Consider the following 21,771-nt stretch of genomic DNA (forward strand, 5'->3'; position numbering starts at 1 on the left):
AAGCCAAAAAACCTGTGGCAAAGAGCAGTCTTTAAACCACAGACTAAAAAAAACCGTAAAAGCGTTTCAAAATAAAAGCAATGAATGGGGTGCGTGTGGGCCGCGGCGGGGCAAGAATGGTTGGAATCCCCGGGTAGGGCGGTGACCAATGCCGTAGGTGCACTACCCGAGCGTAGCTGACCAGATTGGGGTCCTCAGGCAGGGCGGGGCCCAGTGCCGTTACTCCACTGCCTGGGTGACCAGACAAGAATGGGAAGAATTTATGTTCATCGTGGATAAACTGCCTCTTGTGATTGCCGTTGAATCAGAAGAGTAGTTATGACTGTATCAAGTGGTGTCTGTCGACAAACTTGTTCCTCGAACTGCCGTGTGGTGTCAAAAGAGTAGTTGTGACTACATCAAAATTTGGCACGGGGTCATGAATAAACTGTATCAAAGGGTCGTACACAATACAAACATTCAACATGTAACAGATCAAACTAAAATAACAAAACGGGCAGGCTCCATCAGAAAGAAGAACACCGTAAATCTCAATCGGTTCCTTTTTCCCATCATCTGGACACCTCATTGTTCTACTACAAAAAGAGTCGCAAAGGGGCTGGCCTGGTGGGAGTCAGACTCTGAGTCATCATCGTCTCCCGGTTGCCAAACTCGTGACTGGAGTAGCTGTGCCAAGGCTGCTTGGGCCGATGTGGGGTCCATGTCATCGTTACGGATGAGTCTGTAGGAATTGTCACGGTGAAGTGGTCTCGAAGGGGTGAAACATATCGTGTTCGGAGTCGCTGGGAGTGGGGCCTGGTGCAGAATTTAAATTGTGTGGCGGTTCCATGGAGTCTAACATATCAGTGCTGTCGGTGCTGGTCGAATGAAAGGAGAGGCGGAGTCGTGTGTCTGGGGGTGGGGTCGAAGTGCTGTCAGAGGACGGGCTGGACTGGTTGGGGGAGGGTAGGAATAGGTCGTCCATGGGCGGGGCGTGTTCATCTGCTGCTGCGAGTGAGATGTGGTGGGAGTGGTTGTTCTGTGTGCCATAAGCCTTAAGCTGGTTTATGTGAAACCATCCTGACTTGCCATAAGGATAAGTGATCTTGTATACGGAGGGGCTGACTTTATCTGAAATTGATTACGGTCCTGCGAATTTGGGGGCAAGAAATGAATTGGGGTTGTACAGGGAGAGCATGACTTGCTGTCCTACTGAAAATTCCGTTGGGTGTACCGTCTTATCAAAACATGCTTTACTCTGTTTTTTCCGTGTGCCAAGCCCAACAGGTGCTGCGAGCTGGGCTGCTTTAACGTTTTCCAGGATTTGTTGTACTGTTTTCTCATGGGTGAGGGCGGTGTCTGTGTGGCTGGCCAAATCAAGCCCTAACAAGTATTCTGTTCCCTTCATGGGTCGTCCGGGCATGAGGGTGTGGGGGGTGTATCTTGTCGAAGTCGATATCGTGTATCTAATGAACATGAGTGCAAATGGGAGAACTGTGTCCCATGTTGTATTGTGCTGTTGCACCATTTTCCTCAGGGTTGCTTTGAGGGTTCGATTCATATGTTCTACAATTCCGCCTGATAAGGGATAATATGCAATATGGAACTTTTGTCACATGCCGAAAATTGTGAGAACATTTTTCATGATGCGTCCTGTGAAATATGAGCCTTGGTCTGACTTGATACCGGTTAAGGCCCCATCTTGTGAAGATGTGCTGTGTTAGAATCTTGGCTGTCATTTTAGCCGTGTTAGTTCTAGATGGAAAAGCTCCCACCCATTTCGTGAAGGTGTTGATTACTACCAACACATACTTAAAACCATTTTTGCAGGGAGGAGGAGGCCTATATAATCTATCTGTAAATTGGTCCAGGGGCCATTAACAGGGCGGGTGTGCCTGAGTTGACCTTTCTTCGCATACCTGTCTGGATTGTTCTGGGCGCAAATCAAACAATTCTCAATGTAATGAGTCACATTGGATTTTAAATCGGGCCACCAGTAGAGAGGTCTGAGGTGGGCAAGGGTTGCATCTATCCCTTGGTGTCCATGGTTGTCATGGAATTGGCAGATAATCTGGTTTCAAACACCATCTTTTAAAATTATGCCATCGTGTGTTGTTAAAGCGTTTCTGTACTTATCATAGGAGGCTGGGAAGTTACCTTTTAAAACATCCTTGAGCTTTTCATCTTCCTTCTAGGCTTGAGCTAAATCTTGAATATTGGTCTGTGAGACCTGGACCACGTGTCCTGGGGCACTCTCGGGTGGGGGGGGGGGGGGGTGGATTCCAAAAGTGACCATGTCTGGAACCTGCTTTTGCTGGGGGGGGGCGGTGGAGAACAATGATGGCTGCGAACCTTAATGATACCGTATTTATGGCCTTTAGCTGTCTTGAGGATATGCTGGAGTAATGGGGCTGAGGGTACTGATTTTCGGTCTGCGGAAACAAAACCTCTAGATTCCCACAGGGGTAGGAACACAGTTAAGCTATTGCAGACATATAGGCTATCAGGGTACATGTCGGCTGGAGTCGGGAACGAGTCGGGGTGCTGTGTCGGAGTAGGGTCTATCATGCTGCGCGAATTTGGCTGATTGTGCTGTCCTTTGGTCTACCGTCTAGTAGAAGTTGGGTTGGGGTGTGCTCTGTTAAAATGGTTACGGGGTTGAGTCCTGTTATGTCCACAAAGTACTGAAAAGCTCAAAAAACTGCGAGCAAGTGCCTTTCACAGGCAGAAAATCCTTGCTCTACTGGATCGAGAACTCGTGAGGCGTAGGCTACGGGGCCTACATGATCATGTATTTCCTGAAGGAGCACTGCTGAAAGGGTTCGGTCGGTGGATGCGACTTCTATTGCGTATGGGGCGAGTGCGCCTGGTACCTGTAATGCGGGAGCTGTGCTCCGAGCACATTTTAATGCATCCACGGCATCCATGTGCTGTGGAAGCCATTTCCATGGGGCTTGCTTTTTTTAGGAGTTCGGAAAGAGGGGCTGCCTTTGTGGCAAAACCATCCATGTGGTTCCTGCAGTAGCCAACCGGTCCTAAACATGACCGGAGGGATGTAACTTTATGGGGCAAGGGTAATTTAACAATGGAGTCAATGCGTTTTTGCTCGACCTCACTTTTGCCATGGGTGATTACTGTGCCTAAATAAATGACCTTTTCTTGGAGAATCTGGACCTTTTTGGGGTTAACTTTACATCCGATTTTGTGAAAGAGTCCTAATAATTCGGCGAGAAGCAAAATGTGCTCTCCCTTAGTGTCCGTCTGTAGAAGTAAGTCGTCTACATACTGGATGAGGCAATCTGGTCTGGAAAATTTAGCTAATCCATTTGCCAGCTGTCGGTGGAAAATGGAGGGGGAGTTGTGGAAGCCTTGTGGTAGGCACGTCCACGTGTATTGCTGTCCCTGGAAGGTGAAAGCAAATTTGTATTGGCACACTTTACCCAATGGAATGGACCAAAAGCCGTTGCTGATGTCCAGAACCGTGAGAATTTTTGACAGGTCCCTGGTTTAACATTGTCTTGGGACTCGTGGCTGGGGTAGGGGCTGCTAATGGGGTGACTTTGTTTAGTTCCCTATAATCGATGGCCAATCGCCATGAGCCATCGGGTTTTCTGACGGGCCAGATTGGGGCATTGTTAGTTGAGGTTACTGAACGAAGTACGCCTTGGCCAAGTAAACTTTGGATGACTTTTGCAATTTCTCCCTCTGCTTGTTGGGGGAAACCGTACTGTTTCTGGGGTTTTGGGTCGGCTCCTGTGATGTTAACTTAACCAGGGATCCTGCCGCAGTCGTGCTTGTGCTGTGCAAAAGCTGCTTTGTGTTTCTGTAAAACGTCTCTAACGTCTTTGTCCTTGCTAATGGTTCGTGGATCGAACCAGAAGTCTCCTACTGCGCTAATCCTGTGTGCATAGTCTCCAACTGTGAGCGTGGCAGGGGCTTGTGCTGCCTTTGCCATTCTCCACACACATTTATTGACGGGGTCTAACGAAAGATTGTGGAAGCTCATAAAATCTATCCCCAAAATGTGTTCGGCTGTCTGGGGTAGATCTACTAGAACAACGGGGTGTTTCGTCTTAATGTTGCCTATCTGAATAGCGACAGGGGCCGTAATGTGTCCCTGTTGTAAGTGTCCTGTGAAGCCGCTGAGGGTAATGGTGTCTGTGGTGGGCCATGTATCCCATTGGAACATTGTGGAGGAATTGAATGTGGTACAGGACCCTCCTGTGTCCCAAGAAATTTTACTGTGTGTCCCCGGACTGTGCCTGCTACAACCGGTCTTCCGGACATGTCCCAAAGGGTGTCGCGGACCCAAGTTGGGGAGTCCGAACACCGTCAATCGGTGCCGTTCATGTCTGCGTTCTCTGAACGGGCGCTAACACTGTGAATGGGCTTGGTTCTGTTCTTATTTAGGGTATTTGTCTGCTGGTTTCGCTGTTGTTTCTGGGGGGGCATTGTACTCTCTGGCGTAATGTCCTAACTGTCCACAATTGTAGCACTCTTGTGATTTAGGCTGCTATGGGCTGTTTCTTCCCTCGTTTACCCAGGCGGGTTTTGATGTGCCCTGACTGGATGCATGTTCGCATCTGTCTGCTCTTCATCTGCTTTTCCTTGTTCTGTCCTTCCCTGAAGGTACTGTTCCCAAGCTCGGGATAATCTCTTTAATACCCATTTCTCAATATGTGTGTCGTCTGACGGGTCATAATTGGTGCAAGCTCTCTGTCCTGTTTCGGTCGCGTGAGAGACTAGGGTACGAGTCCATTTGGCCATATTTTCTGGTGTCAAATGGGCGCGGACTAACTCTCCAAATACTGCTGTAAAGTGGGTCCAAAGGTGTCCAGCAAACGCTGTTGGGAGCTCGGTCTTTTTCTGACTGCATTTATCGAGTCCTTCTATGGGATCTCCCTTATTGTAGCCGATCGCATCTAGGATCGCTGCATGCATTTCTTGGAGGGTGCCTCCTCCTACATTTTGTGGGTCGGGAAGGGCTGCCACGACTGAGGGGTCGAGGCTCAGAACTGTGAGCTTCACTTGCTCTTTTTCGTCAAGGCCATACGTGGTCGCCTGTTGTTTAACTTTCGCAAAATAATGGTACGTGTCCGATGTGGGTTGGAACGGTTTGATTTTGTCACACGCGTCCCTTAATTGGGTGACGGTTAATGGGGTGGTGTACAGAAAATCGGGGTCTCTGTTTGTTGTGGCCCTGCGCTGTATGGTGACAGGGTTCATGGGGTTGTGCACTACCTGTGTGGTCGGGGGTGGGGGTGCTTTCCTTTTCTGGGTTTTATCTGGAGTACATGTTCCATGCACATAGCGATGGGCAGTTTCATTTAGCTCCTGCCAATCGGGGCCATTTTCCTGATCTAGCTGGGGTCCAAATGTATCTTGGAAACCATTTTGTACTGAGAGCAGGGATTGCAGGCCTGCAATTTGCTTTCGGCATTTGGCGTGGTCCACCGAACTCTGCCTTTGTTCTGTCGTGGAACTGTGGAGTGCTTGTAGGGCTGCTTTTAAATCCTGACATTGCTTCTGTAATTGCTCGACTTGAAGTTCTGTCTCTTCTCGTACCAACACCGTGCGTTGCGTGTCTTGGTAGGCCTTATCGTACTGGGAATGAATGCTGCTTATGTGAGCGAGACCAGATTGGTGTGCCCGTTTGACATCATCTATCTCCTTGTCCTTCGCTGCTAACTGAGTTGCCTATTAACCTTCTCGCACTCGCTAACGTCTCCCTCACTAGTCTTCTCTGTCTCGAATCTCTCTGCGGAGCGTCTTCACGACCTCCTCTGTGCCTCACAATCGTGCCAAGCAGGAAACGATTGCCATCGGCTTACAAACTTTTTATAAGCTTTTCTTATGAATCTCGGTCAGGTTATCCCACCACGTCTGTCCTATACTTCCAGGACCTGTTTACTCATTTGCGCAAAATTCGCTCCAAAGGGGCCATCCTTTCCCTTTTAGATACTTCCGAATTTCCACTTCCCATATGGGACACTGCTTTGCTCTATTGGTTGCTGCGACCTCAAATTCCTGGTGGTTCATAAGGCATTCCATTGCCTTCATTGCCATTTCTACTGTAATCTCTGGGTTTCTACCGTAACTTTGGAACCATAAAGGGGGAATAAAGTGGTGATGCAAACACGGGTACGGGTATTTTCCGGTCTACAAAACTCCCGACAGTTTTACGCAACAAAATATATCGAGGTTACCTTATATCCCTTGTTAGTACGCATGCAAATTACACACTTCCGAACCTTGGAGGTTTGATCGATACGGGTCTTGCACTTATGGTTTTTACATTTTCAATTGGGTTTCTAATTCAAAGTTGGGTTCTCTCGGAGTGACAAAGTCACTTCAAAGTCGAGTCCCGTCAGATGTCACCAGTAATGTTGCTCTCTTTTAATGACTATAAATATAGCGATTAATAAGGTCTCCTTTCTTAATCCTAATTATGAATCTACTTTCAGAGTCGCCAGGTATCTCTTGATACAGCCACAAGGTTCAACCGAATACCAATCAAAGAGCCAATACACCAGTTAGTTCAAAGTCAATGCTACTTTATTTACACACAATATGATTTACTCATGCACAGTAATACTACAGCCTAAACTATGTCTATCACTAACACCTATACTTGAGTTCGGGTGCCCACTTGGGTCAGAGGAACAATGGCCGTTGTTTGGATCTGAGGCTGTTGGGTTCGAAGAGGTAGCAGGAGTACAGCTAAGGTCATCCGTCTGGTAGCGAGCGTTGAACTTGAACTTACTCGCTTCTGGTGGTGCAGGTGGAAGGGTCTCTCCAGGTGAGAGCTGAATCCACGAGCTGAACCTATGGCACGGGTTCCTTCTTATACTCTGGGGTGCTTCGCGCGCTTTTAGGCGGGCCTTAAACGTGGTCCCTAAACGTGGTCCCAATTAATTGGGCAGCTTCTCGATCACTGCCATCGATCTGAGCCAATAAAGGGGCAGGTGCCTTGATGGCTGGGCGTGTCCTAAGTGGCCGTTGGCCTTGCTTTGTTTGTGTCTTCTTGCTGGGGTAGTGGCGCTGGAATTTCTGGGACAGTATCGGCTACCTGAGCACTAGTTCTTTGTTTAGCGGAGGTGGGCCATCAGTGTGCAAATCGGCCAAGAGTTTTGGTTCCGTCTGCGGTCTGTCTTCTAAATACACATTCAGGATCTGTGCTTGCTTGTTTACTTTGCATTGTCTATTTTTCCCTGTATGCTCTGCGAGTGTCTATTTTACATGCTGAAAGTGGCCATCCCAGATGACTACAATGGTCCGAGAACACTGTCCCCACGTATTCTGCCCCCTCCACCCCAACCAAAACCTTCCGGCTCACCACAAAAAAGTTAATTCTTGAATACACCCTATACTCATGTGAGAAAAAGGAATACCCCCTTTCCCTTGGGTTTTTGAAGAGCCTCGGGTCCACCACACCCATCTTTTCCATAAACCTGCCCAGCTCCTTTGCCATTATTTTTTAAATAAATATTTTTATGCTCCTCCTATTTCCATTTTCATCGTATTTACAACAACAAATAATTAACAATAACACAAATACAATTGCAATCTGCTCGCCCAACCCCCTCATCCCACCCACCCTCAACCAGCTCCCAACATTTTGAATACAAAACACCAATGAAAAAGTATCATCATTTATACATTCAACCCCCCCCCCCCCCATGTTCAACGTCATCCAATTTGTGAAAATGCAGGATGAACAATGGCCCATGAGTTGTAAAACCCTTCTATCCTCTCCCTCAACTCGAACTTTACGTTCCCGAGTGTTAGGAACTCCAGCAGGCCCCCCCCCCCCCCCCCCCCCCGCCACACCGAGGCACACGGCGGAGAAGCCGACCTCCACCCCAACAGAATCCACCTTCGGATGATTGGCGGGTCGAAGACTAAGACATCCACCTCCGCACCCACTTCCAACCCCGGCTGATCAGAGACCCCGAATATGGCTGACAAATGTGATATAAAATAGCTACTTTAGAGATATTAGTTACTGTAATGTAGAGGTAGGCCAGTCTAATTCTGGTGAGTTCACAGACAAAGGATTTCAGACCGCATGGAAAAGCAGGAAGAGGTGTGTCCACCAAAGCAAGAGAAAAGGATGCTGGGTAATAGGGGCCAGAGGAAGGGATTGGAAGTGAGCCAATCAGAATAGATCAACAGGTCAGGAGGGGTATAGGCTGACCTATGGGAATCGTGTATGTGAAACTTGATACCATTTGAATTGATTTGCAGAGATCCCTTTGTCTCTTTGTTCATTCGCTTTCTGGGATGTAGGAGACTGGATGTGTCCTATGTTTCTGTGAAATGAATCAAGCTTGCAAGCTAAATAAAATAACTAATGCTGTACCTGCAAATCCATCTCGACTTTTATTGAGGCCAGACTGACGGGTAAAGAAATTTGGGATTCTACATGGCTTCTAGGGGACCTGATTCGAGTCTCATATGCACCACCCTTGAGATTACCCGAAAGATCTCCCTCCAATATCCCTCCAGTTTTGGGCAGGACCAAAATATATGAACGTGATTTGCGGGGCCCCCCACAGCGTTTACAAACATCCTCCACCATCTCAAAAAGTTGGCTCATCCTTGCCCTTGTGAAGTGCGCCCTTTACACCACCTTCAACTGTATCAGATCCAACCTCGCGCACAAAGTTGAGGCATTCACCTTCCAAAGCACCTCACACCACAACCCCTCCTCCCTGCCCTCCCCAAACTCTTCCTCCCACTTTGCCTTAATCCCATCAGTGACACCTTATCTTCTCCCAGAATAACCCCATAACTCGGCGACAACAACCTTTTCTCTAATCACCCAGCCATCAATATCTCTTCCTGCAATGGGAAAGCTCTGTACCTCCTTCCTGGCAAAATTTCGGACCTGTATATATCAAAACATCTTCCCTTGCCCCAACCCATATTTCTCCCCCAGCTCCTCCAAGTTCGCAAACCGGCCTCCTAGAAACAAATCCTTTAATACGCTAACTCTCCTCTCCTCCCATCTCCGAAAATTCCCATCCCACCTCCCAAGTTCAAATCTATGATTCCCTCAAATCGGCATTTCCCTTGACCCCACCCTAAACCTAAAGTGCTGGCACAACTGCCTCCAGATCCTGAGTGTCGCCACTACCACCGGATTCCCTGAGACCTTTGCCATTCTTATTCTACCCATTGACCTGGGGTTCGACCTACCTACCCTCGGCTCTAGAACACAATTAAAATCTCCTCCCACAATTAACTGGTGCTTGGCCAAGTCCGGGGTTGCTGCCGGCAACCCCCTCATTAAACCTACATCGTCCCAATTCGGTGCATACACATTCACCAATACCACCGCCGTCCTTTCTAATACCCCACTCACCATCAGATATCTCCCACCCAGGTCCCTCACTTTCTTAGCGCTCATAAACCCCGTTTTCTCACTCATCAAAAGAGACCCCTCCCCCCGCAACTTTGAATCAAGTCCCAAGTGGAAAACCTGACCCACCCTACCCTTCTTCAGCCCAACCTTGTCCTTCATGCAGAGGTGCGTCTCCTGCAGAAAGACCACTTCCGCTTTTAAACTCCTTAGGTGTGCAAAGACCCGAGATCTCTCCACCGGTCCATTGAGCCCTCTCACGATCCATATTATCAGCCGTACCGGGGGCTTACTGATCCATTCACCTCTACCGTCCACCATCCTCATGTTCCACTCCACCTCCATTAATTTCACCCTGTACCTGACCCATTCAAGATGGCCCCTTTCTCCGCCCCTGACAAAGTTTCTCTCCAACCATGCCTCGGCACATCACCCTCCCCTTCTGCCCCCCCCCCCCCTCCTGCAGCCACACCTTTCGCCCCCCCTCCTCACTTCCATTCACCAGCATTTCCTTCCAGCGTGGCAACTCCTGCCCAAAGGCACCTCCTGCTGAATCCCACCCTCGCCTCGCTATTCTGTGAAGAAGGCTCCCCGCTGACCTCCCCTTCCCCTCCCCCAAGACTCATCTCAAACCACAGGTCACCTCCCTCAAAGACAAACCGAAAGAAAAACACAACCCCAGGCAGCAGGAGGGGGTGGGGACAGCCGTCCACGAACCAACTTTTCACCCCTGCTACCCTTTGGCGACCTGACAGTAAAAAGAAGAAAAAACCCTCCACATCGGAGGGAGAAAAAAACTCCCTCCAACCCCCACTCTACCTGTGTTCTCCATTACTTCAAAGTGCCAGCACCTCCGTCTCCCAAAATTGTTCAGTTCTCTCCCAGCTTATGCTCCTTGGTAAAGTCATTGGTCGCTTCTGGGGTCTCAAAATAGTATTCCCGGTGTTCATAGCTCACCCATAGTTTCGCCGAGTAGAGCACCTCAAACCTGATCCGCTGTCAATACAGCACAGCCTTGGCCCGAATGAACCCCACATGTCGTTTTGCCAATTCAGCTCCAATGTCCTGGTATATTCAGACCTTGTTCCCCTCCCATTCGCAGGTTGCACTTCTCCCTGGCCTACTGAAGAATCTTCTCCTTCTCCACAAACTTGTGGAGCTTCACGATCACCGCCCACAGCAGCTCCCCTGCTCTAGGCTTCTGCCTCCGAGGCATCTCAGCGGTGCCTGCTCCACAATCTGGCATTTTTCTTTACGCAAAGAGTAGTGAGGCCGTGGAATGCCCTACCTGCTACAGTAGTGAACTCGCCAACATTGAGGGCATTTAAAAGTTTATTGGATAAACATATGGATGATAATGGCATAGTGTAGGTTAGATGGCTTTTGTTTTGGTGCAACATCGTGGGCCGAAGGGCCTGTACTGCGCTGTATTGTTCTATGTTCTATGAGACCTGTGCGCTCTGTCCACCTTAGGGGCCTTATCCAGCATCCCTTCTGCTACCAGACCTGCCAGCATCCTCAAAATGTACCTTGTGGCACTCTCATCTTCCACTTCTTCAGGCAGGCCCACTATCCGCAGATTCTGCCTTCTCTATTCATTTTCCTGCTCCTCACCTTTGCTCTCAACGTCTTGCAACGGTCTCCTAAGAGCTCCGCCTCCAATGCCACCACCCGATCGCTGTGGTCCAACATCACCCTCTCAATCTCTCGGAACTGCGACCCATGTGCCTCAAAGCATTTCTCCACCCTCTCCATCAATCCCTTCAGGGGTGCCCCTTCGATGGCCCTCGAGCGATCCTCCTGCATCTCCTTCCTCTGCTGGCGGAACTCTTCCTTGATGAAGGCCATCAACTGTTCCATCTGGTGCTTTCTGACTTGCACTGACCCTTCCCCCTTCCGTTATCCTTCCACTGACTGTTGCGCCACAGGTCCTTTCCAACCCCTTTGCCAAGTCCTTCACCTTCTGCCAGGTTTGATGACCAGCAGACATACCGCCCCCAGGGGGATATTCACTGACCTTAAGTTACACTTTTCCGTCGACGTTGCACTCAATTTTGGGTAAAAAGAGCTCTTTTTTACGCCTTCAAGCAGGAGTTGCCCCGTGTGCAACCACTCACGCCATGGCAGCCACCAGAAGTCAGCACGCTATAATTTGACCCTGTGGCACAGAGGGGTCCTGGTCAAACTAAAGTCGATGGAGATCAAGAGGAAATCTTTCCCGTGGCTGGAGTCATTTCTAGCACAAAGGAGTATATTTGTGGTTGTTGGAGGCCCATTGGCTTCAACAATTTCTCCATCATAAGTTAAGAAATGGGGCTCTTTGCTGATGATTGCTCAGTGTTTATTTTGATTTGTAACTGCTTAGATAATGAAGCAGTCAATGTGTAAGTAATGGGTTAAGAGACATTGCAATTAGTTGTCTCATTTATGTTAAGTATCCATTAATTGACACTGATATGTAAAGGGGCTTCAGGTGGCCTCTGTCAGGTGATGTGTAGTGAGAGTTTTGTGCAAAGTCTGTTGGAATGAAATAAATGTGTTGGTGAAAAAGGAACAGAACTTTTGTCTCTTCATATCACAGCAACTAAAACATTTAACAAATGCCCACCTGCAGCAAAACATTGAAGTTTTTGTTGATAGGTGGCGAGTAGCATTCTTGCGCTCGCTCTCTCTCATCAGGTACCCTGTCCTGAAAGGGTATTGGCAACCATGACTTCTGTGTTGGTTCATGGTTATGCTTGGCAAGGCACTGCAGTAGTTTGCAGATGGTTGATGAGGAGTCTCCCCACTCTTACTGCCTGCCACTGGCTTATGTTGGAATGATTTATGAGTTGATTGCCAAACTGTTTGGTTTTGTGTTATGAATGCACCTTCATCGAACATAGAACATAGAAAATACAGCACAGAACAGGCCCTTCGGCCCACGATGTTGTGCCGAACCTTTGTCCTAGATTAATCATAGATTATCATTGAATTTACAGTGCAGAAGGAGGCCATTCGGCCCTTTGAGTCTGAACCGGCTCTTGGAAAGAGCACCCTACCCAAACTCAACACCTCCACCCAAAACCAAGGGCAATTTTGGACATTAAGGGCAATTTATCATTGGCCAATTCACCTAACCTGCACATCTTTGGACTGTGGGAGGAAACCGGAGCACCCGGAGGAAACCCACGCAGACACGGGGAGGACGTGCAGACTCCGCACAGACAATGACCCAAGCCGGAATCGAACCTGGGACCCTGGAGCTGTGAAGCCTTGGCCATCAAGTCCTTGAGTGGTACTTCAACTCACAACTTCTGGTTCAGAGGCAGGGACGTTATCCACTGCACGTCACACCTCCTAACATTCATGCTACACAAGTGTAATTATGATCTCCAACAAGAGAGAGCATGATCACCTCCCCATGGCATTCAATGATAACATTGTTGAGTCCACAACCATCAGTATCCTGGAGAAGCACCATTCATCAGAAGCTCAACTCTGATCAGTCACATAAATGTCATGGCTACTATAGCAGGTCAGAGACTGGGTATTCTTCAGTGAGTGGCATACCTGTCTACCACATAGAAGGCATAAGTTAGGAATGTGATGGAATATTCTTCATTTATCTGTGTTGGTGCTGTTCCAATCATAATCAAGAAGGTAGATACTATCCAGGATAAAGCAGTCCATTGGCACCCTTATCCACGGGTTAAATATCTATGTCTAGTCACAAAACATCCTGACTTGGCTATATATCACCACTCCTTCATTGTTACTGGTTCAAAGTTTTGGGAGACCACCTTTGCAACATGGACTGCAGTGGTTTAACAATATGACTCACAACCACCTTCTCCAGTGCAATTAGGGACAGCCAATAAATTCCCATATTCTGAGAGTGATTATTTTAAAGTTCTGTATAATGTAGCCGGTTGTGTCATTTGTGCATTTGCCAGACGCTTGTGGCAGCGTGTGACTGAAGCTTTGAGGATAAGCAACATAGAGAAGGCAACGGAATACAAGAGCTTACTGGAGGAACGTCAAAGATCAGACGCGCGACACCGTGCAGAGACAGAGACACCATGGGAGACAAAATATTTCCATCAAGAGGTAACATTTTAAATGTTGATCCTTAAAATTCTTGGAAAAAATATATATAAATAACATCCTTGTAGAACTTATTTGTGTCCTGATTTGGTCACTGCTGTTTTTCAGGGTCAAAAAATTGGTGTCTCTACTGTTTTGACAAATGCTTCCATCTCTATCAATTTTTGTATTTTTGGGGGGAGTCCCACATCAGATATGAGAATTATTTCCAGAAATCTGCAACCTCTACTGAACTGCCTCCCAATTCTAAATTGCCTGCAGGTTTTCCTGAATAAAAATATTTTCACAAGATTTATTTTATCGTGTGTTGCAGTTGCTTTCATGTGTTGCAGTTGCTTTCTGTAGGCTGCTGATGAATCTCTGATATGTGCACTTTATTTTTCGGTATCTGTACTGTCACCAAGGTGGTTTGGAAAACCTCAGCACTGAATTAGGCAATGTGTCTGTTTGTCCCTTTGCTAGATCAACCCCAAACTAATTTTAATGTCATGCATTCTCCACAAGCCCCATCTTTTCCTGCTTCTAACCTTCATAGAAGAATGCAACACAGAAGAAGGCCATTCAGCCGTGTGGCTCTTTGATAAAGGTATCCAATTAATCCAACTCACTTGCCCTTTCCTGGTAGCCCTGAAATTTTCCTTCTCATCAAGTGGTTATTCAATTATCTTTGAATGTTGCTAATTAACCTGATCCAATCATCCTTTCAGGCAGTGCATTTCAGGTCCTGGGTATTCATTGTGTAAAGCAGTCATGTTGCCTCTAGTTATTTTGCCAATCACCTTAAATCTGTGCTTTTTGCTGACCAACCCGTTTCCCACTGGGGAAAAAAAATGTTTCTGCTTATTTGCTCTATCAAAACCATTCATGGTTTTGTGCATTCTATCAAACCTTCCCTTAACCTTCTTTGCCCTAAGCATATCTCCAGCTTCTCTGTTCTCTCCACATAACTGAAGTCCCTTATCCCTGGTCACATTCTAACAAATCTTTCTTACACACTCTCTTCCTCAGGTCACCTGAGGAAGGAGCAGCGCACCCAAAGCTAGTGACATCGAAACAAACATGTTGGACTTTAACCTGGTGTTGTAAGACTTCTTACTGTGCTCAGCCCTGTCCAACGCCAGCATCTCCACACTCTCTTAAGGCATCATCCCCAAGGTGTGGTGCCTATTACTGAAAACAGTATTCCAGCTAAGCTCCATCTAGTGTTTTATAAAGGTTTTGAATAACTTGCGTTTGTACTCTCTCTACTAATGAAGTTAAGCATACACATTGCTTTTTTGACAGTCTTCTCAACTTGTCCTGCCACCTTCAAAGACTTCAGCAAGCCACCTTCATGTGTCTGTCCCTGAATACCCTTTAAAATTGTATAATTTAGTTCATGTTGCCCCCTCCTCATTCTTCTGACTAAAATGTATGACTTCACGTTTCTCAGTGTTAAATTTCATCTCCCACGTGCCTGCCCATTTTGCAGTCTGCCTGTTGACCTGACTGTTACTATTCTCCTTGTTTACCAGAACTATGAATTTAGAGTCATTGGCGAACTTTGAAATTATACCATTTATACGTAAATCCAGGTCATTAATATATAACCAAAAGACCAATGGTTTTGTCAGAGAGATCTGGGCGTGCAGGTCCACAAGTGGACAAGGTAGTCAAGAAAGCATACGGAATGCTTGCCTTCATTGGACAGGGCATCGAGCATAAAAACTGGCAAGTCATGCTACAGTTGTATAGAACCTTGGTACGGCTGCACTTGGAATATTGGACACAATTCTGGTCGCCACACTGCTAGAAGGATGTGAAGGCTTTGGAGAGGGTACAGAGGAGGTTTACCAGGATGTTGCCTGGTCTGGAGGGTGTTTGCTATGTGGAGAGGCTGAGCAGACTTAAGACTGTTTTTATTAGAACAACGGAGGTTGACGCGCAACCTGCCAGAAGTCTACAAGATTAGTGGATTTTTATATTGTACCAAGGTACAGTGAAAAGTATTTTTCTGCGTGCAACTCAAACAGATTACTTAGTACAAGAAAATAAAATACGTAAAAGGGCAACACAAGGTACACAATGTTAATACGACCTTCTGTAAAAAAACCTGCCTCGCACATCTCCACAGAAGGTGGTGAGTGCCTGGAACGTGTTGCCAGGGGAGATTGTGGAAGCAGATACATTAACGTTGTTCAAAAGGCATCTCAACAAATACATGGGTATCGAGGGATTTGGCACTCGGACGTGCTGAGGGTTTTGGCCAAGGGTGGTATGACTGGTACAGGCTTGCAGGGCCGAAGGGCCTGTTCCTGTGCTGTTTTGTTCTTTGTCCTAATACTGACCCCTAGTAAATATAGCTATACTTCTTCAGTCCGAAATCATTCACCACTGTTCTCTGCTCTCTATCCCTTAGCTAATTTCTGTATCATTCCTGCCACTCTCCCCTTACTTTCATTGACTTTAATTTTACCAACAAGTCTAATATATGGCACTTTATATGTAAACTGCCATATACTGGAATTACTGGAGAGAATTCTTCGAGACAGGATCTACTCCCATTTGGAAGCAAATGGATGTATTAGTGAGAGGCAGCACGGTTTTGTGAAGGGGAGGTCGTGTCTCACTAACTTGATAGAGTTTTTCGAGGAGGTCACTAAGATGATTGATGCAGGTACACCTGGTGTTGTAAGACTTCGTACTGTGCTCCCCCCAGTCCAACGCCGGCATCTCCACATCATGATGCAGGTAGGGCAGTAGATGTTGTCTATATGGACTTCAGTAAGGCCTTTGACAAGGTCCCTCATGGTAGACTAGTACAAAAGGTGAAGTCACACGGGATCAGGGGTGAGCTGGCAAGGTGGATACAGAACTGGCTAGGCCATAGAAGGCAGAGAGTAGCAATGGAGGGATGCTTTTCTAATTGGAGGGCTGTGACCAGTGGTGTTCCACAGGGATCAGTGCTGGGACCTTTGCTCTTTGTAGTATATATAAATGATTTGGAGGAAAATGTAACTGGTCTGATTAGTAAGTTTGCAGACGACACAAAGGTTGGTGGAATTGCGGATAGCGATGAGGACTGTCGGAGGATACAGCAGGATTTAGATTGTCTGGAGACTTGGACGGAGAGATGGCAGATGGAGTTTAATCCGTACAAATGTGAGGTAATGCATTTTGGAAGGTCTAATGCAGTTAGGGAATATACAGTGAATGGTAGAACCCTCAAGAGTATTGAAAGTCAAAGAGATCTAGGAGTACAGGTCCACAGGTCATTGAAAGGGGCAACACAGGTGGAGAAGGTAGTCAAGAAGGCATACGGCATGCTTGCCTTCATTGGCCGGGGCATTGAGTATAAGAATTGGCAAGTCATGTTGCAGCTGTATAGAACCTTAGTTAGGCCACACTTGGAGTATAGTGTTCAATTCTGGTCGCCACACTACCAGAAGGATGTGGAGGCTTTAGAGAGGGTGCAGAAGAGATTTACCAGAATGTTGCCTGGTATGGAGGGCATTAGCTATGAGGAGCAGTTGAATAAACTCGGTTTGTTCTCACTGGAACGAAGGAGGTTGAGGGGAGACCTGATAGAGGTATACAAAATTATGAGGGGCATAGACAGAGTGGATAGTCAGAGACTTTTCCCCAGGGTAGAGGGGTCAATTACTAGGGGGCATAGGTTTAAGGTGAGAGGGGCAAGGTTTAGAGTGGATGTACGAGGCAAGTTTTTTACGCAGAGGGTAGTGGGTGCCTGGAACTCGCTACCGGAGGAGGTAGTGGAAGCAGGGACGATAGGGACATTTAAGGGGCATCTTGACAAATATATGAATAGGATGGGAATAGAAGGATACGGACCCAGGAAGTGTAGAAGATTGTAGTTTAGTCGGGCAGCATGGTCGGCACGGGCTTGGAGGGCCGAAGGGCCTGTTCCTGTGCTGTACATTTCTTTGTTCTTTGTTTATATGCATTATCTGTGGCACTACCCTTATCGGCTTTCTCCATTGCTTTACCAAAGAACTTAATCGATAATAATAATCGCTTATTGTCACAAGTAGGCTTCAATGAAGTTACTGTGAAAAGCCCCTAGTCGTCACATTCTGGCACCTGTTCGGGGAGGCTGGTACGAGAATTGAACTCGCGCTGCTGGCCTGGTTCAGCTGTTTAGCCCACTGTGCCAAGCCAGCCCCTCTAATTAGCCCAGCGAATGAAATGCAATTTGTCTTTAACAAGACTTATATTTTTTAAACCATGTTTATTCAAATGGAAATTATTTGATTTCAATTATTCTGCCCAAATAATTGTCTACAAAAGTTCACCTGACGTTTGACCTGTACCTGCTCCGTTTATCACTTGCCCCTCTGTTTGAACAGGGTGTGACCTTTTCAATTCACCAACCCTCTTCCTCCACCACAATTTCCAAGGGCAAAGGAAAATTGTGGCCAGAGCCTTTGTAATTTCCACTCTTACTTCTCTCAGTGACCTAAGATGCATTTGATTTGGATAACGTGACATTTGGTCTTTGAGCACTCTACCGCACATCTTTTATCTATTTACCCAATCCAGTATTTTAGCTGCCTCCTCCGTTACTGCTATATTTCCAGCATCCTCTTCTCCAGTTAAATCAGATGTAAAGTGCACATTTCATGCTTCAGTCATGGCCTCCGAATCTATAAGAATATCTCCTTTGTGTTTTGGTTCCTACTCAGCCCTACCCTTTTTAACTACCCTTTTGCTAGTTGAGTTTATAAAAAACTTTTAGGTTCCATTTTTCTGTTGGCCACTGATCTATTCTCATTGATTTTTCCCCCCTGGTTTCTCTTTTAAATCTATTCTTTACTTATATATTCAGCCTGGTCTTCTACTGTATTATGTACCTTACATTTGTCATTTTTCCTTTCCCCGTCTCGTTTGTTTTCCTTTTTCTGTCTCATTTTATCCTCCACAACTTTAGTCATTTGGGCAGCTCTGGCTGTGGATGCCTTTTCTTTCTTCCCCACCAACCCTCCACTATGGGAATGGAACTACCTCTTCTCTGAAGGCCTCCCATTTTTCAGTTACTGCTTAGTCTCCCAATTTTTGATTCTGATCCACATGGACAAGAACCCTTTTCGACTCACTGAATTTAGCCCTAGTGCAGTTGAATGCTTTTCCATCTGAATGTTGCTTCTACTTTTAGAACAAAGAAAGTACAGCACAGGGAAAGGCCCTTCGGCCCTCCAAGCCTGCGCCGACCATGCTGCCCGTCTAAATTAAAATCATCTACACTTCCGGGGTCTGTATCCCTCTATTCCCATCCCATTCATTTATTTGTCACGACGCCTCTTAAACATCACTATTGTCCCTGCTTCCACCACCTCCTCCGGCAGCGAGTTCCAGGCACCCACTACCCTCTGTGTAAACAAAAAACAAAAACATGTCTCGTACATTTCCTCTAAACCTTGCCCCTCGTACCTTAAACCTATGCCCCCTAGTAATTGACCCCTCTACCCTGAAAAAGCCTCTGACTATCCACTCTGCCTATGCCCCTCATAAATTTTGTAGACCTCTATCAGGTCGCCCCTCAACCTCCGTCGTTCCATGAGGACAAACTGAGTTTATTCAACCTCTCCTCATAGCTAATGCCCTCCATACCAGGCAACATCCTGGTGAATCTCTTCTGCACCCTCTCCAAAATTCACATCCTTCTGATAGTGTGGCAACCAGAATTGAACACTATACTGCAACTATTAGTCTTCCCTTAAAAGGTGTCTTGGTTGTTCCCTTTGGAAAAGATTTCCAAGCCTAATTTGAGACCACAAGAAATAGGAACAGGAGTAGACCAGTCGACCCACTGAGCCTACTCTGCTATTCAGTATGACCATGACTGAACTTCTACAGCATCTTCTCTTTCCAACCCTATCCCATATCTCTTTGTTCCCTTTGTGCCCAAAAATCTATCAGACTCATTCTTGAATATATTCATCGATCTCTGGGGTTGAAAATTCCAAAGACTCGCAACCCTCTAAGTCAAGAAATGCCTCTTCATCTCCGTTCTAAATGGCTGACCCCTTATTCTGAGAGACTGCTCCATTTCTGGACTCTTCAACAAAGGAAAACAGCCTCTGAGCATCTGCCCTGCCCTCTTAAGAATTTTATGTTTCATTGAGCTCACCTCTGATTCTTTTAACCACCAGAGAATACAGGCCTATTCTAATCAAAGCTCTCAATATAGAACAGCCCTCTCATCCCAGGTATCAATCTAGTGAACCTTTGTTGCACCGCCTCTAAGGCAAGTATATCCGCCCTTGGGTAATAAGACCAAAACTATACTCCATGCTCCACATGTGATCTCATCGACCCGCTATATAATTGCAGCAAGGCTTCCTTACTCTGATACTCCAAACCCCCTGCAGTAAGTTCTAACATACCATTTACCATCATATTGCTCCCTATACCTGTAAATTTTAACTTTGTGATTTATGTACAAGGATCCCCAATCCCTCTGAATTCCAGCATTTTAGCCTCTCATTAAATTTAAATCTGCGAGACACCTCTAAATTTTTCTTGATCCATCTTTTGCAGGGTGATGGATGGATGTACTACAAGCCACTATGGAATTCTACAAGAGACAACATTGAGACAACTACACCAGCACCTTAGATTCTGTGCAACTGGACTAGAGCAACATGGGCTTTAAGTAATAAGCATTCAAAACATAGCTGTGACCAATGTTGTTTAGCCATAATGACTTCCTATTAAAATGTAAAATGCAGTTAATCTCTCGGCTGCTTTTATCCAACATTGTGTGTCTGTATGATATTGTATAAGTGCTCTAAGTACACATTGGCATGGTAAAGTGAAGGGCACTTTAAAGTTACAGGAAAACAAGAGAAAGCAGTTTTTATCTTCAACTACATTTTGTATCTTATCTAAAGCCTTTTGTCTTAAATTACTTTTTGGCAAGGATCTTGTATTATTTTGACACCAGTACTTGAAAGAGGTAATGCTTCAGTGATTGATGCTGCCTCAGAACAAAGATTTATTTCGAACTGGCACAGTGTAGTACTTTTGTTTTGGCTTGTTTGTGCAGTTGACAAGAATGGCCGAGAGAGAGGACTGTTGATTCAGCCTGTGAAACTTGCAACTAAAAGATGCCAGGGTGACCTTTTGGCTCAATCTATTATTTAAGCTGTTTTTTAAAAATGTCTATTCGGGAGAAATTTGTCATATGATGTTCCTTTTAAGTACATTTCTTTAAAAATTGCAGGCAATTAAGAAATAATCCCAAGAAAAGGGTAAGCAAAATGAAAAGAGTACTTGTTACATTGAGTAATGTCATTCAAAACACCTTGTTTCCGAAGCGTTGTGCCTTACGCTGTATCTTTTAAAAAATGTATTGTCTTCCAATTAGTGCATGTGACATTATCTGTTGCAGCTTAATGATGGCCGAATTAACTATTCATCATGAACTGAAAGTACAATGAATTTTATGAATTGTTTTGTTTCAAGTTTCTTGCAGAAACCGCTTAGTAAGCAAACCTTTGGGCTTTAAGAAGAGGATGTGATTTTAACTTTCAAGGGAACAATATAGAAAATATGATTCTAATGATGATTTGCTTCATGAGTGTAGAAGTCTCATATGTCACGATTGCTATCGGCACAAAGTAAACTATGGCATTTCACACTGATGGAAAAAAAACATGGAACCCACCATCACTGGTGAGATATGCTGTTTATTCTGTGCGTGTGTGGCTCTTGAGTGTTGCAATAAATCTGAAAGTCCACCGGTTACTGCTGACCATTAATTATTATGTCGCATTAATATTAGTTAAATATTGACCTTGTGACAGTGAAAGAACCATTCACGCTTCATAGGATAATATTTGCAGTCCATGCACTGACAGTTGAAAAATGGCTTTTTCTAATGTGTGTGGAAGACATAGCTTACTTTGTAAGCTTAGACTTTATGCAATATTCCACATGTTAAATAAATTGTCATTCATTTGGGTGAGATTCTGTTTGTATGTTTTTTTTAAGTTTAATTGAAATTTAACAGGACATCTGAATTCAAAAAATCTTATTATGTTTTGTTACTGGGAGATTTAGGAGAAAAATTAACAGTACACCGTATTGACTAGAATTTTCCATCTGAATTATCTTAATTGTGAGACAGTAAAGCAGAAAATATCATTACTCATTGTATTTAAAATCAAAATAAAAGTGTATTGATTGTCACGCAACATTTTGGTGATGCTACGGTCCTGTATATTTTGCAATCATGTACAATGCACTAAAGGAAACTCAAAATGACACTCCTGTAGTAGTAGCAAGTGTGAAAAGATTGAATTAAATATACTGCAAAAATGGTCAATTTTACGATCTTTTCT

At 45.6% G+C, this 21,771-nt stretch overlaps 1 protein-coding gene across 2 annotated transcripts in view; it reads left to right on the forward strand.

Annotated features, from left to right (window-relative positions):
• osbpl11 (oxysterol binding protein-like 11) overlaps positions 1 to 21,750 on the forward strand; it is a 206,409-nt gene extending 184,659 nt beyond the window's left edge. Inside the window, exons 12-13 of one of the 2 annotated variants that reach the window (XM_072473182.1) lie at positions 13,279 to 13,432; positions 19,967 to 21,750. In XM_072473182.1, coding sequence (XP_072329283.1) covers positions 13,279 to 13,432; positions 19,967 to 20,044 — 232 coding nt within the window. In that variant the 3' untranslated portion in view covers positions 20,045 to 21,750. The remainder of the gene's footprint in view (positions 1 to 13,278; positions 13,433 to 19,966) is intronic. The other variant, XM_072473183.1, reaches the window with a different exon arrangement.
• Positions 21,751 to 21,771: the final 21 nt, after the last annotated feature.

The sequence above is a fragment of the Scyliorhinus torazame genome, chromosome 2, assembly GCF_047496885.1.
Source record: "Scyliorhinus torazame isolate Kashiwa2021f chromosome 2, sScyTor2.1, whole genome shotgun sequence".
Lineage (NCBI taxonomy): Eukaryota > Metazoa > Chordata > Chondrichthyes > Carcharhiniformes > Scyliorhinidae > Scyliorhinus > Scyliorhinus torazame.